Source organism: Mesocricetus auratus, unplaced genomic scaffold, assembly GCF_017639785.1.
Source record: "Mesocricetus auratus isolate SY011 unplaced genomic scaffold, BCM_Maur_2.0 Super-Scaffold_100007, whole genome shotgun sequence".
NCBI classification, from domain to species: domain Eukaryota; kingdom Metazoa; phylum Chordata; class Mammalia; order Rodentia; family Cricetidae; genus Mesocricetus; species Mesocricetus auratus.
In genome coordinates, this window is record NW_024429191.1 from 72368213 (window position 1) to 72384005 (window position 15793).

The 15793-nt window shown below is 50.4% G+C and overlaps 1 protein-coding gene across 2 annotated transcripts in view; it reads right to left on the bottom strand.

Moving 5' to 3' along the window:
• Abcc3 (ATP binding cassette subfamily C member 3) overlaps window positions 1-15793 on the bottom strand; it is a 51382-nt gene that overhangs the window by 15999 nt on the left and 19590 nt on the right. For both annotated transcript variants that reach the window (XR_001196833.3, XM_005075837.4), the window contains exons 7-23: window positions 15476-15607; window positions 14150-14338; window positions 10655-10832; window positions 10398-10559; window positions 9586-9678; window positions 7912-8115; window positions 7653-7799; window positions 7237-7324; window positions 6916-6982; window positions 6576-6702; window positions 6316-6492; window positions 3493-3660; window positions 3052-3229; window positions 1614-1725; window positions 1318-1465; window positions 1029-1236; window positions 527-837 (exon numbers count right to left, since the gene is read on the bottom strand). Coding sequence is in view for 1 of the 2 variants with exons in the window: in XM_005075837.4 (XP_005075894.1) it covers window positions 527-837; window positions 1029-1236; window positions 1318-1465; window positions 1614-1725; window positions 3052-3229; window positions 3493-3660; window positions 6316-6492; window positions 6576-6702; window positions 6916-6982; window positions 7237-7324; window positions 7653-7799; window positions 7912-8115; window positions 9586-9678; window positions 10398-10559; window positions 10655-10832; window positions 14150-14338; window positions 15476-15607 (2689 nt within the window). In the remaining variant the exon portion in view is untranslated. The remainder of the gene's footprint in view (window positions 1-526; window positions 838-1028; window positions 1237-1317; window positions 1466-1613; window positions 1726-3051; window positions 3230-3492; window positions 3661-6315; window positions 6493-6575; window positions 6703-6915; window positions 6983-7236; window positions 7325-7652; window positions 7800-7911; window positions 8116-9585; window positions 9679-10397; window positions 10560-10654; window positions 10833-14149; window positions 14339-15475; window positions 15608-15793) is intronic.

Below are 15793 nucleotides of genomic sequence, written 5' to 3' on the forward strand. Positions count from 1 at the left end.
GCCACACAAGCATTAAAACCCGGATTAAGATTTCCCCAGCACCCACATAAAAATCCAGGCATGGCAGTGCACACTTGTAACCCCAGCATTGGGGAGGCTGGGGCAGGCAGATCCTTGAAGCTCATTGGGCAGTCGGCCTAGCTGGATAGGTGAGCTCTGCATTCAATGAGAGACTGTCCCAGAAAATAAGGTGGAGAGCGACTGGGGCCCACGGCTGTCAGTTTATGAACATATATTTCATCTTCACATCACCACTATGAATTAGATTCCAAGAGTCTATTTTACAGGTTAGATAAGTGAGTTGCAAGGAGTTGAAACAATGGACTAAAGTCCCTGATCCAATCCAGTCACAACCTAGTTTATAAAAATGCTTGGCCCCCATCAGAAGCCCCACCCCCACCCTGGTCGTGTGTGTGTGTGTGTGTGTGTGTGTGTGTGTGTGTGTGCGCACGCGCACACACACTCTCCATGCCCACTCTGAAGCTCCACCTGCCTCATGCAGTGCCCCACCCATCCATGCTGGCACCTGCACAAAGCCATAGAGCACAGCCAGAGGCAGGACAACCACGATGAAGAGCGGCGTGCTGGCCACGATGACCACAAGGGTGGAGATGGACGTGTAGAAGGAATTGAACAGCATGAGGATGGTGGGGGCCAGAACCTCATCAATGACGTATATGTCCTTGGAGAAACGGTTGAGGATGCGGCCTGAGGGCGTTGTGTCGAAGAAGGACTGTGGCGAACGAATCTTGTTGTGCAACAGAGCTGCGTGCAGCAGGCGGGCAGCCTGGACGCTGCCGACCACCATGGTGAAGGCTGACAGCATCACCAGGAGCCCTTGGCGGGAGAGGTAGAAGACGAATCACTTACCGCAGGGGAAGAGGCCAGAACGGAAGGGCGGAATGAGATATGGGGTGGCTATGTGGAATTAGGCAGGCTCTGAGACAGGGATATGGTTCTGTGGTTGGGGAATAGGCAAAGGAGAGAAGGGATGAGGGAGCCCCTTCCAGGCACCCCAGTGTGTTCACCTTGTAGTATGCCTAGGGTGGCATAGACACATAGCCTTTGGGAGGTGTTGTTCTGCCGGCCATCCACCACAGCATCATTGGCCCAGGCACTGAGCCACACATTGGCTCCGATGGAAGCCGCGCTTTGGCCCGCATACAGGAGGCAGATAGCTAGTGTGGTGTAGAGTCCCACAGACTTGGCATAATCCCAGAACACACTCATCTTCACCTGTAAAGAGAGGCCACACGATCGCCACAAGCCCAGCTAGGGACCCGCTCATCATCGCCAGCCCAGGCACACCCTACTCACGTTGCCTGTCTCTGCTGTCTCGTCTTTGATAAGGGCACCACTCTCCTTTGCCTTCGTCACCTGCATCTCCTTCTCTGATGGATTCATGTGTCTCTTGGACACAGGCCGATTCTGGCTTTCCCCTTCTGAAGACATGGTACTCATCTGTCTGTGGACGCGGCTGGTCAGACTCAGGCGGGAGACCATGGACACACTCCCCGGATGTGACAGGGAGAATGTCCATGTGTATTCTACCTGCTGGGGCTTAGCAGCCCTGATGTAGCCTTCTGGGGACTTGAGAACTCTTGGGAGTTTACCTCATGAACTGCTTGCGGACCTCGTACATGGATGGCTCCGTGTCTGTCAGGTCTGTGTGGGTGCTGAGTGTGTCTTCAACCAACAACACCTCCTCGTCTGCATCTTGAAAGACTGCAGCAGGGAAGAAAAATCACAGAGGCTGATTGCTCCTTCTGCAGCCCTCCAGACCCCATCCTCTATGTCAGTGGAGGGCTGGATGGACAAGCAGGGAGGCAAGGAGAGACTTTGAAAAGACAGCCAGAAGGAAGCCGTGAAGTGGTGGTGCACGCCTTTAATCCCAGCTCTGGGGAGGCAGAGGCAGGTGGATCTCTGTGAGTTGGAGGCCAGCCTGGTCTACAGACTGAGTTCTAGGACAGCCTGGGCTATGCAGAGAAACCCTGTCTCTAAAACAAAACAAAACAAAACAAAAAAAACCCAGTAACAACAACAACAAAAACATCCAGGAGGAAATGGGTTAGGCAACACACACACACACACACACACACACACACACACACACACACACACACACTAAAAAACCAAAACCCAAACCAAACCAAACCAACAACAACAACAAAAAACCAAACCCTTCCATTTGTGAGAAGAGGGCTCAATAGACTAAGAGCTGGACTCTGAAGTCAGTCTGGCTGACTTAAACCCCACTTTCTTGATGGCAGCAGGGTCTTAGGCAGGCATTGCCATGGGTAATAATCATAGGTAGCACGTGGTACCACCAGTCACTGTGAGGATTAAGGGAAGGATGTGTGTCCAGAGCTTCTCAAGGGCACAGTACTTGGGGAACACTCATGGAAGTTGACTGCATACAGCAGCAGGCAGGTACATACAAGACAAGGCCTGAGAGTCAATTCAGAGGGTTGAGGTAGGGAGCAAAGTGGGGAGCGGGGCCTTTGTGAGCTCAGACACCGCCCTGGGTTTCATGATGAGAAAGGCTCTTTGTTAGTTTACTATCTGGGACAGTTCTAGGTCACAGTAATTATTTAACAACTCTTGTTGGGAAATAAATGATTTTGCCAAGTACTTACACGCTTACTAAACAATTCAACCATAAAACGGCTTTACTACACACTCTAGGCCTGACCTCATGTGTCTTTTTGTTTGTTTGTTTGTTTTTGTTGTTCGAGACAGGGTTTCTCTGTATTGCTTTGGAGGTTGTCCTGGAACTCACTCTGTAGACCAGGCTGGCCTCAAACGCTCATGTGTCTTTTTAACGAATGGGAAAACAGACTCTGATGCAGGGTCCCACAGTTAGGGGAGAGAAGGAAGGATCTGAGGACATCCAGTTCACTTATCACACAGGTGGCTCCAGGTTCCCAGAACTAGGTCCCCAGCACCATTCTAGGCCAGTCCAGAGATACTTAGAAACCCCAGACAAGGTGGGTTCTGGGAAAGGATGCGAGTTGGGAAGACCAGGGATAGTAGGTACTAATTTTTTGCCACCTTCATGGTCCTCCTGGTCTTCGTCTGGTGCATAGTTTCGGAGGAAGTTGGCAAAGGAGCCATTATGCTGCAGGAGAGTGGAGTAGTGGCCCATCTCAGACACCTGTCCATCGGCAAGCACAATGATAAAGTCCGTCTGGGGCAGGAAGCTGATGCCATGGGTTACCAGCACCCGAGTCTGTGGAGAAGGCAACAGGCTCTGAGCTGCAGCATCCTTAGGCATACCCCAAGCTCGGCTACAGAGCCATGGGGTAAACATGAGGAGTCCTCGGCCAGGCGTACCCACAACTTATCCCACACCAGCCAGAGCCTGCTCAGCATCTCTGGGTTTTCCCGGATTGCATCCTGCTTCTCAGGTTCCTACATCTCCAGGTCTTCCTGACCCCCTTCCACCTCCCATCTGTTCTCCCCCAGGACCAAATCACCCTCTTGTGGCCTCACCTTGCCTGCCAGCACACCTTCTGGTCCAATAACTTGGTCGAAAATATGTTTAGCCACATGAGAGTCCACAGCTGACAGGGGGTCGTCCAGCAAAAAAATGCTGGCATCGCTATAAACAGCCCGGGCCAAGCTCACCCGTTGCCGCTGGCCTCCAGAGAGGTTAATGCCCTAGAGAGAGGAGAAGGAAGGTGATGTGTGGTGGAAGATGGAAAGGGTCAGACAGGCCCATGGGGGACAAGAGCCTACTCACTGTCATTCAGCAAGGCTGACCTCTGAATCTGTTTCATAGGATACTTGGCTGTCTCCACAAAGTTGTAGGAGGAAGTGGTGTGTTGGCGCTTAGACTACTCTGGGCAGATGAGTCTATTCAGCACCCTGCCTAGTTGGCTGCCCTGCCCAATGCCAGTGTTTATGAAAGATGGATGGGAAAACAACAGGTGGGATATCCATAAACTGGAATATCATTTAGCCCTGAGAAGGTAGGAAAGGATGACATGTGCTGCGACATGGATGAACTTTGAGGATATTATGCCAACTGAAAGCAGCTGAACACAACAAGGCAAATATTATGCAAATCTACTCACACTGGTGTCTAGGGCAGCCAGATTCTAAAAAACAAGCGGTGATTGCCAGAGGTTTGGGGAGGAGGAATTGAGAGCTGTTCGATAAGGACAGATAACAAGGTTGGAGTGACATTTGGAATGCCCAGGATCTAGCAATTATTGTATAACATTGTACATGTACATAATTGAACTGGGCACGGAAAAGATAGTGAAGGCGGTACATTTAATGTTAGGTGACCTTTACACATTTAAGAAAAGGAAAAACTTTAAAAATAAAAGCAAGGAATGGCGCCGGGCGTTGGTGGTGCACGCCTTTAATCCCAGCACTCGGGAGGCAGAGGCAGGCGGATCTCTGTAAGTTCGAGACCAGCCTGGACTACAGAGCGAGTTCCAGGACAGCCTCCAAAGCCACAGAGGAACCCTGTCTCGAAAAAACCAAACAAAAAAACAAAACAAAACCAAAAAAAAACAAAAAAACAAAAAAAAAACAAAAGCAAGGAATGGCAAGACAGCTCTACAGAGAAAAGTGCTTGCCACCAACTCTGAGGATCTGAGTTCGATTCCCTGTACCCAAAGGTGAAAGGATTAAAAATGACCTCCACACACACTGTAGCAATTGTGTGTTCTCCCATGTACTTTTCACACAAATTCATGTAACAAAATGCAAACCCAACAAAGAAAAACCAAACTTCCACCAGAGGCATGTTTTATAATATAAAGGCCCTAATCAAACCGGGCTTGTGGTGCACAACTTTTTAATCCCAGCACTCGGGAGGCAGGGGAAGGTGGATCTGTGTGGTGATATATTATTTATGATTTAGTAAAGCTTGCCTGAGGATTCAGAAAGCAAAGGCAGACACAAGCCACAGAAGCCAGGCACACACCTTTAATGCCAGGATTTAAGATTAAGAGGTAGACACATCTCTGTTAGTTCAAGGCCACACTGAACTACACAAAATTGATCCAGTCCTAAAGAGAAACAGCTCACACAAAGATGATCTCAGTACTCAGAATCACACGCCTTTAATCTCAGGACTCATGAGAGTTATTTAAGATAGGAATAGGGTCTCAGAGCTGGCATTCATTCTCCAGCCACGTTGAGGATAGGAAGACATTGAGTTTCTAGCCACGTTGAAGAGAACATAGCAGTTTAAGTGAATCTGAGGAGCAGTGAAGTTGGGAACAGTTTGAGGATCTCCCCTTTGGTCTGAGCTGAGGTACAAGTAAGAGCTAGTGGCCGGCTGCTTTGCTTTTCTGATTTTCAGCTTGAAGTGTGAACCTCAATATCAGTCTCTGTGTCTTTTATTTGTCATGTTACAGATCTGAGAGTTCAAGGCCAGCTTGATCTACATAATGAGTTCTAAGACAACCGGGTCCACTCAGGTCAAAGTGCACCAAATGCCCATCCGTAACCACCCACTGCTCAGGCTCATGCCCCAAGGGCCTTCTATTGCTCTGGGTAAAAGCTACAATCTTCAAATGGTCCGCAGGGTTCTAAACATCCCAGTTGTCTGATGACCTCCTCACTTCCCGTTCTTCTCCTGACCCCTGCATCACTCTGCTCCAACCACGTTGCTCTCCTTCTTGGGCTAATGCCCAGTCGCATACCTGCCCGAGGCTTTGAACTGTCTGTTCTACCACAAATGACTCTAAGCTAGGTCGCTAGATAGCCAGGGCTCCATAGTCCTCTGCAGGGCTGTTCCTTCGGTTCAGGTCTCTACTTCTCAGTGAAAAACCTCCCTAACAAAACAGCCCAGCACAAATTCTTATACTCCTGAGCTGCTTTACCTCCCCTCTTTAGGATTATCTAATACATATTATGCTTATCTTGCTTATTGTCTTTCTTTCCTCTACTAGAATGTAAGGTTTGTAAAAACAGAAATTCTTATCATGGTGCAATCACCACCATAGAATATTCCCTGGCCTACAGTAGATGCTTAATACAAATCTGGTGGCTGAATCAATGAATGACGAGCTCCTCTTTCTCAGTCACTGAAAATTAACTCAAAAATGATGCTGCTCATTATACAGATCCTTCTACCCCTGCCCCCTGCTCTTTTTCTAGGCCTTTGTCATGATCCCAGGGCATTCTGTGATCCATGTCTATTCATGAGTCATCCTCCCTAGAATAGAGCTGTTTCCCGGCGCAGAACTGGACATGATGATACACGAACTTCGAGTGAGTATGAGAATCTGAGGTTGGGTTCAGATTAGGAACCTCATGAGCTGGCTCCTTGGGGATGAAAAGGTGGCTCTGTACCTTCTCTCCAATCTCTGTCTGGTCCCCGCCAGGAAGTACATCCAGGTCAGCCAGCAGGGCACAGGTCTCCAGAGCCTGTTGGTAGCGCTTGGGATTCATGGGTTGACCAAATAGCACATTTTCCTGAAGCGTGCAGTTCTGGATCCACGCCTGCTGGGGTACATAGGCCACCGACCCCTGGCCAATGGAGAGGCTGCCTTAGAGTTCGCCTGAGGCCACCCAGACTTTATGCCTTCCCAGGATGCCCCTGCACCTCTCACCTTCACACACACTGTACCTTCCAGCTTCTCCATCTCTCCCAGTAAGGCAGACACCAGCGAAGACTTCCCACAGCCCACAGGCCCCACCACAGCCACCAGCGACCCCTTCGGAATTTGAATGTTTAGGCTACGAGCAAAGAGTGGTGGTCTGTGGCAGGACTTGGGTTTGGTCCAAGCCTTCCACCTGCAGACTCAAGCCCTCCTCCCTCCTTGACACCACCCTGTCAAAAGCAGGTTCTTCTTGCATTCCCTGTCCAAGACAGAGGCAAGGAGAGAAGGGAATGCATTTGATCTGTCCACATTGCATAGCTGGCAAGGGAGTGGGAGAAGCTCGTGGTACCTGTACAGGGTAGGCGCCAGGTCCTGGGCCCACGTGAAGGTGCCATTGTGCACAGTGATGGCATGGCCTAGAAGGACAAAGATGCCTAAAGTCATCGAGTCTAGGATATTGGAAGACTGCAGGGAGGCCTGGGAGGAGTGTGGGAAAGGCAGAAGATCTCTGGAGCAAAGGCAGAGGGAGGGACATGAGTCATCTGGGGCAGGGGTAAAAGAGGGAAACTGATTACGAGAGGGGTTGTAGAGTTCAGAGAAGAAAGGGAGGTCCCAGGCAGAATCTTAGAAAGCTTGCAGCAGGATTGCCCGGGAGTAATGGTGCTGGGACCTGGGGAGATAGTCTCTCTTTCCACACACTGGGGGTCAAGTTCATCTTGGTTCAGGAAATCCTGGATCCGTTTCAAAGATACGCTGGCCTGCAGGAGGGCATGGATTAGTTTTTACCATCATTCTATGTGTGCCCAGCTTCTGGGGCTAAGCAGGGCCTCCTGAGGACCCACTCACTCATGCTGTGGCCCCTCCTATAACCAAGTCTTTCATGGCTCCCACTGCCTGAAGATAAGGTCCATACAAGGAGGCTGTGTCAGGACCTCAGACTCTGACTCCAAACCATCCACTTAACCTCCATGGCTTTCCCTGGCCCCAGGAACTCTCCCGATTTGAGTATCCGTGATCCAAAGTGACCCCTGCCTGACTTTCCCACATATCCTAAGTACAACAGACACCCTGCTTGCCCTGGCTTACCTGGGTCAGGCCACTGATTAGCTGAGGCAGCATGTTGAGGGGGATCTTTAAGATGTTGAACAAAGACAAGGAGACAAAGGCCTTCTCGGCATCCAGCACGTTGTTCTCATCCACGCAAACGTACACTCCAAGGGTGATCAGAGTCACCTGGGTAGCATGGGCATGAGCGTCATGGTGGAATCTGTTAAGCCCCAGGGAACCTCAAGACATAGGCTGGCCTAGCAACAGCCAGGAATCCCATACCAGTGGAGAGCCTCACCAGAAAGGGGGTGCAGACCCAGATGAAGGTGGAGATAGCCTGCAGGTAGGCACCCTTGCGCAGCAGCTGAAGCTCGCCCAGCCTGATGCCTTCTACCTGCTCCAAGAAGCTGGGCTCCCAAGCATACAGCTTCAGCACTTTGATGCCATTCAGGATCTCATTCATCAGTTTGATGCGAGAGTCCTTGAACTTCATTTGCTGTACCTGTACCAAAAGGATCAGTGGTATACCCTTCCCCCTCCCCAGACCTCCTACCCACTGGGCTCACACCTCCAATACCACCTCATCTGCTGAAGCCATTGCATGTCACTCCATGTGCCTCCTGACCCCACCTCAAATGCCCAGACCCCTATCCCCTACAGTCTGAGTCCAATGACTCAGAAGTACAGCTCCATTTCACTGTCACCACCACTCACCCCACCAGGTAGCATCCTCTGTCATTGCCTTTCATTCCCATCCCCATCTCTTTTCACAATGTCCCAGATGGGTCGGACTGTGAGTCTCCCAAAGGCAGGAACTGTTTGCTTTTCTGCTCCCTCAGATCCTAATCTAAGGCCTGGCATACCGCAGTGATTTATCCCCTCAGCTCTCGTTTGCTGAGTGTCTATGTGTCAAGCCATGTGCCAAATGAAGGATATCACGGTGAACAATTCCGATGTGGCCCTGGCTACCAAACAGCTGACAGTCTGATGGCAGAGGCAGACAATAAAATGTAAATGCCAGCCTAGGCATGGTGGTACATGCTTTAAATCGAAGCATTTGGGAAGCAGAGGCAGATGGATCTCTGTGAGTTCAAGACTAGACTGGTCTACATAGTGAGTTCCAGAACTACATAGAGAGACCCTGTCTCAAAACAAACAAATAGAAAAGTAATTACCAAAAGAGATGCTTAGTTATAAATCATTGTGTATGCTCCAAAGGGAAAGAACAGGATGCAGCAAGGGGAGAAACAGTAGCGGCAGGGGAATGGCCTTAGTGGAATCAAGGTGGCTCTCTGAAGGAAGTGATGTTTCTGCTGAGAGGTAAAAGACGGGAAGGTGTTAGAGAGGCAAGGAGAACGAGGAATATTCCGAGAAGAGGGAAGGGCACCCGTAGTGGCCCAGAGGTACACAGAGTTTGGTCCTTAAAGAAAGGAAAAGCCAACATGTTTGGAATGTGGTCATCCCATGAGGATTAGAAATAGAGACATGTAAGGCCTAAGGGAGCACAGAGGGCGGCTGTGCTGGTTGGAGTGAGAAGGGCCCCATAGGCTCATGTATTTGAATGCTTAGTCACCAGGGTGTGCACTATTTGAAAGGATTAGGAGGTATGGCATTGTTGGAGAAAGTGTGTCACTTGGGGTGGGCTTTGAGGTTTCAAAAGCCCATGCCAAGCCCAGTCTCTTTCCCTGTGGATGAGAATGTAGCTCTCAACTACTTCTCCAGCACCATGTCTGCCATGCATGCTGGCATGATGCTCTCCACCATGCTGATAACAGACTAAACCTCTGAAACTGTTGGCAAGCCCCAATGAAATGCTTCCTTTTATAAGAGTTGACTTGGTCATGGTGTCTCTTCACAGCAACGGAACAGTGACGAAGACAGTGGTCTTAGGTAGTTTGTCATTTATTCCGTGTGTAGAGGGAGATTCTGAAGGCTTCAGTAATCTAATACAGGTGCCTTTAGGAACACCAACCTGGTAGGTCCGCATCTTCATGGATACAGCTCCATTGAGTGGTATCAGCAAGACGATGACAGCCACTCCAGCCAGGACTGACGGACCCAGGATCTGAGGAGGCACACAAGTAGAGGGCCAGGGAAGACAGATGAACGAACTTATAGACAACCAAGGTCTGCAGAGAGCACTCAACAGACCCTCACTGACTGGAAGTATGACGGGCAGGAGGCAGAGGACATCACTCAGGAAGGACACAGAGAGCCACAACCACGTCAGCAGAAGCAGCCAGTTATCAGATGATGAGTACAGATGGCTAGCGGCACACAGAGAGAGGGAAGTCCAAACTGGTCGCTCTGGCACAGGTCTGGATTCTATTATTTAGAAGGTTTGAGGTTTGCCCGGCCTAGCTACGTGGTGATTTCAAGATCAGCCCAAGCAACTAAGCAAGGCCCCATCTTGAAATAAAAAATTCAGAGGGTAGAGCTGTTAGCAGCAGAGTGTGTACTAACATGCACAAAGCTCTGGGTTTAATCCCAGTACTGCAAAGAAGACGAAAAAGGAGGAAAGAGGAGGCGACGGTGAAGGAGGAGGCTGTGCAGATGCACAGGGAAGATAACAGAAACAGACCAACAGTGATAGTTATAGCCACATCCACCCTGCCTCCAAGCACCCCTCGGCCCTGGCTTTTGGGGGATGAAACACGGCCGAGGATAGAAAGAGCGAATGACCAAATTTCCTAGGGGTGGTTTCGTGGGCATGATGCAACTCATCTTTCAGCACAGACAGATGTAGTCAGGGGAATGGGACAGGGGACAAGCTTCAGGAGTTACCTGCCAGAGGAAGTATATAGCCAAGATGACCTGCAAGGGTGCTGACCACAGAAGGTTGATGAAGGGGGAGACATCCATGAAGCGCTGAGCGTCCACTGACATGAGGTTGACCATTTCTCCCACTGTGGATTCACGCTTGACTGAGTTGGTGATGACCAGAGCCTGCAGATGAACAGCGAAGGGTGGACCAAGCCTGTGATCCTCTCCAAAGCAGCCCAGAGCTGACCCCTCCCAGTGCGTGCCACACTCTGGCTGACCTTCCTGTAGATGACACCTATGATGGCAGTCCGCAGTCTCAAGGCCATCACAAAGATGCAGTGGTAATACTGGTGTAAGATCAGTGTCTGCATCATGGAGCTCACGAACATCAGCCCAGCCAGCAGGAAGCCCCACCATGAGGGAGCCATGGGGTCAGAAATAAACCTGATGAGTATGCTGCCAGGGGGAGACCGGGCATGAGGCCTGTGTGCTCTTCAGCCTCTCTTCCATGCAACAGCTCTTATCACCAGCTTTCCCTGCTTGTCTTCTGCTCCTTGAATGCCACGGCAGGCAGAAGAGGCACATTTTGACAGGCTATGGCAGTGGTTCTCAACCTGTGGGTCACGACCCCTTTGCTAAACTTCTATCTCCAAAAGGTATTTACAATTACAATTCATAACGGTAGCAAAAGTACAGTTACGAAGTAGCAATGACAATAATTTGTGGTTGGGGGTCACCACAACAAGAGGGACTGTATTAAAGGGTCACAACATTAGGAAGGCTGACAACCACTGGGTTAGACCTTCCTACTCATTCTTCTGGGTTGCTGGGGGTTCTAGAACCCACCACAGGGCCTCAAGGACTTTCATTCCACAAATCTTCCCAACACTTGGTCCCCAGTGCTATCTGCTGTCCTTTGTCGGGGCTCTTGTCCACCTCTCCTATGACTCTGTTCATCTCTGACCTCCTGACCTGTCACCACTCCTTGCCACTCTCAGCAGCTCCCTAGCTCCCCACTGAACTGCCCACTGAGAATTCCCTGACACCCCAACACTTCCAAGCTTCCCCAAGCTCATCCTTTGTTTTTGTCTTATAAAGGGAGCCATTCTGGCTTCCCAAGCCCTATCTTATCTTCCTGTGCCCAGGATCCAATCTTCCTGTTGAGTCTTCCACAACAGGAAGACTGGAAACCATTTTCATACGCTATTCATTATTGTCACTTCTTCTGGGAGAGCTGTGCCGTCACTTATGGATGTGATCAAGGCTCATCGCATCCTCATGTAGCTTTCCAGCCACCATCAGAGTCAAGCTTGCTGTTCTCCTGGGAGCCGAACCTGTGTCTTGACCCTCTGGTACCTATGACTTGTGACCTCATGTGGACGTAGAGTCTTTGTAGCTATAATCAGTTAAGATGAAGTCATGCTGGAGTAGGGACTGTTGTCTTTAGAGAAGAGTGGGAGATCTGCATGTACTCAAGTGCACATGCACATGCTCTCTCTCTCTCTTTCACACAGAGAGAGAGAGAGAGAGAGAGGGAGGGAGAGAGGAGGGAGGGAGGGAGGGAGAGGGAGAGAGGGAGAGAGGGAGAGAGAGAGAGAGAGAGAGAGAGAGAGAGAGAGAGAGAGAGAGAGAGAGAGAGAGAGAGAGGAGAGGCATATGATGGATGTAGAGTTCTGAGTGATGAATTTTCATGTCAGGAACACCAAGGACTGCTGACAACCACCAAAGCCAAGACAGGCCCATGAGAAATGCTCATTCAGAGACTTAGGAAAAAACCAGTCTGAATCCCAGCCCCCTAAAGACTGAAGCAGGAGAACCATCAGTCAAAGCTAGTCTGAGCCCCCAAACAAGACTCAATCTCAAAACCACAAATGAACTGATCCACATGTAGTGGTGCAAGTTTTTAATCCCAGCACTCAGGAGGCAGGGCAAGCATATCTCTGCAAGTTGAGGCCAGCTTGTTCTGGTGTAGAGAGTTCCAGAATGGCCAGTGATACATAGTGAGATCATGCCAAAAAACAAACAAACCAAAAAAAAAAAAAAAAAGACAAAAACAAAAAAAACACACCAATACCAGCCGGTCAAGGTAGCGAATGCCTTTTATCCCAGCACTTGGGAGGCAGAGGCAGGTAGATCTCTGTGAGCTTGAGGCTAGCTTAGTCTACAGAGCTAGTTCCAGGACAACTATCTCAAAAATCCATCTCAAAAAAAAATCAAAACAACAACAAGAAGAAAAAAACTCACCAATCCTGTCAAAACACCTTGATTTTGGACAATGGGGCAGAACTGAAGGAGTAATTTCTATTGTTTCAAGTTGTCCTACATAATAACTTGTCAGAACATTTCTGCAAACTATACAGGTGTCTTTGCAGCACATTTTGAGTCTTTGATTTCATTGCAGACACTCTGCACTGCTCTGGGGCCTTCCCTTCTATCCCAGGCCCCAGTCATGGTAAAGCTGGCAGCCAATTTCACGTGAACTTCCTGGGACCGAGTTTGCAGGTTATTTTTATGTGCTAGAAGCCTCTCTTTCTCCCAGAAGCACTCTCTGTTTCATCTTGTGTCCCCAGCTCTGGACCTCTAATCAAGCCAGCGTTCTCTCCTTGTCTGTCAGGACAGCTGAGGCTCTGCTGACAGACAAGGAGAGCACTGTCTGATTTGGAGCTCAGGCCTCTCCCTCACACAGACTGTCTGGGAGAGCTGAGTCCCACACATGGGGCTCTGGACCCCCACTGAGAGGAATCCTCTGGGAGGGCCCACCTGGCCAGCACCTAGCCCTGTGCCTATGCCTCTTTCTCTACTGAAATCACCAATCCGGGAAAGGCCCATGGCCCCTCAGTGGCACAGACAGGAACCCTGTAGCTCCTAGATCCTTGCTTCACTTCCGGCCTGTGCTGTCCTCTGACCTACTTGGCCTACCTGCATCTTGCTACTCTGCCCTACCCATCCCACACTGGGGCAGGGGCAGCCTTTGGAAATGTAAACAAGATGCCCTTCCCTGGCTTCCGCTCTCCCCATCCCTGCCCCACCCTCGGGTAGATTTCTCCAGTCATGCTGCTTCAACCCTTTGTGACTCAGCAGGTTGCACCTTCCCTTCCTCCTTCACTAACTTATTTCCTCATCGATAACCTTCTGAGCTGACACGTGTTCTTTGACCTGGTAGGCTGACTTCCTGGACTCCCCAGGCTTTTCCAGGCCCTGTTACCAACTGTAATCTTCCTGAATTACCTTCGGCTTCTCCCACAAGGCCCTACCTTAATTAATCTGCAAATCTAAGGGCGGCTGTTGTAATGCTTCATGAATGTTTGCTGAATTGATGACCGTGTCCAAAGAGGGGAATCGATGCAGGGCTCAACCCCATATCTCACCCTGTCATCCGAGAGCTCCCTCCAGTCCAGACCTCGCCTGTGACAGATGGCAGAGGCTGGCAGAAGTGGAAAGAGCACTATAGCTGGGCTTCAGAGCCCAGGACTCACATCTGCCCAGCTGTGTGCTGCACCTGAGTGTCCACCTTCACATTTGTAAGAAAGGAAATAAATACGGTATTTCCCCAGAGGACTCCCGAACGACGTTAAAGGGAGACGCTTGTGACTGACAGGCACATGATATGTGCATATGCATGTGGACTAGGAATGGGAAAGTGAGAGGCAGAGGCAAGGCCATTGATCAAGGGTCGCCCAGAAAGCAGAGAAAGCTCTTCAGCTCCTGGTCTAAGGTAGCCAGCCATCCCTCCACCCAGGAGAGGGCTGCAGCAAGAGGGAGTGTGGTGAGACCTGAGTAGCTGCGGGTTGATGAAGGAGAGCAGGTCCTGGATCAGCTTGAAGCAGACACTCATGAGCAAGCTGGAGGTGAAGGTTCTCACCAAAGCCCACAGAAAGGAGGGCTTCTGGAACTTGGGTCGAGCCCTCAGTAGGACTTCATCTTCTCCTGGGGTCTTTTGCTCAGATGCTGCAGTCTGGGCCCTGTTTGGGGAATAAACAACAGTGGGTGTGAATGGGTTCCTGGCTCCAGGAGTCCAAGGGCCAGTCTAGCTGCACAGGTAGAGAGAGAAGAGGAGGAGGAGGAAGAGGCGGTTGCTTTTCTTCTCTTTGCTTTCTGAACTAAAAGGGGGATAGACAACACAATTCCCCAGATGACTGTCTCCAGGTGCCAGGGGGTACTTTCTGAAAGGAGAGCTATGTATCCAGCTCTGAGAGGTCTGTGGCCCTCTTCCTGCCTCCCAGAGCTGGCTTCAGCACGGACCCTGAAACCTGAGAGATCAGAGCAGGTATAGTAGGAGGCTTAGACTTAGAGCAGGTGAACAGGGAGGGGACAGAGACGGGGTTGGAAACAGAGATGGGGTACAGCAGGCAGCTGGGGGTTCCAAGGCAGGAAAGCCACAATACTGCTATCCAAGTCCTTTCCTTGTTCCACCAACACCTAAAGCCCACCAGTGGCTCTGGCCTGACCAAGCATTGACTTCTAAACCCTGGGTTGTGAGCAACATGGAAAAGGGCTTGGCTGTGGGTCCTGGATGTCATCTCAAAGGCTCGCAGTCTCAGACTCTGTAATCCAGGCCTCCAGACAAGAGAGGCAGTATTGAGAGGGCTTTTCCTGCCCTCCCCAGGAAAACCCCTGAATTTCCGATTCAAATCAGATACAGTAGAACTGAGATCTGATTAGAGTCTCTGGACCAGGGTGTGGATTATTGCTCTGTCAGGACCAGTGGGGGAGACCTCAGCTGTATCTTTAAACCTCTAAGTTTCAATGCTCCTCGCGTCACGGGAACCGTAGAATGAACACTGTGGAGCTGCTGAGAAAGTGAATGAGGTACTCTATATGCTAAGAGTTGTGCCTAGGATATGCTGCCGAACGGTACACAAGCGTCAGCATCCCCTTGTCCTTAGCCAAACCAGAGAGGACAGTCCCCCCCCACCCAGGCCTTGCTCCTGCCTGCAGCATCCTAAGGCTTCCGAGACATCCCCAGTGCTTGCTGTTTTCCCCACTCCTGCCTAGGAATCCTGGGTGTTCCAGAAACACCACAGGTGACTGGCAGTGGAGGGGCCAGGGTACTGAGAAGTTAGGATGGGGACCTAACAGCATAGAGCAATGCATCTCACCCTGATGCTTGCTTCAGCTGCTTTTGCCATGCTTCCAGCAGCCGCTGGACCAACTTGTGAGAGCAGTCGTCCTCATCCAGAGTCCAGAGGTCGTGCTCCTCCAGGGGACGTCGGTACCCAAGAATGGCCAGCCTGGAGGAGGGAGGAGGAGTCCCCACACAGGGTCAGAATTTAGAAGTCTAGAGCAGGGGCTGCTGTCTCTAGTGCCTAAGGTATCTCTGCTAACCTAATTGCAGCACCCATAGTCATTGCATGGTGAAATGCTGCACGTGGCTAGCTGCCTCTCCCCTCCTGGCTTGTACCTCTCTCTGCCTCTCT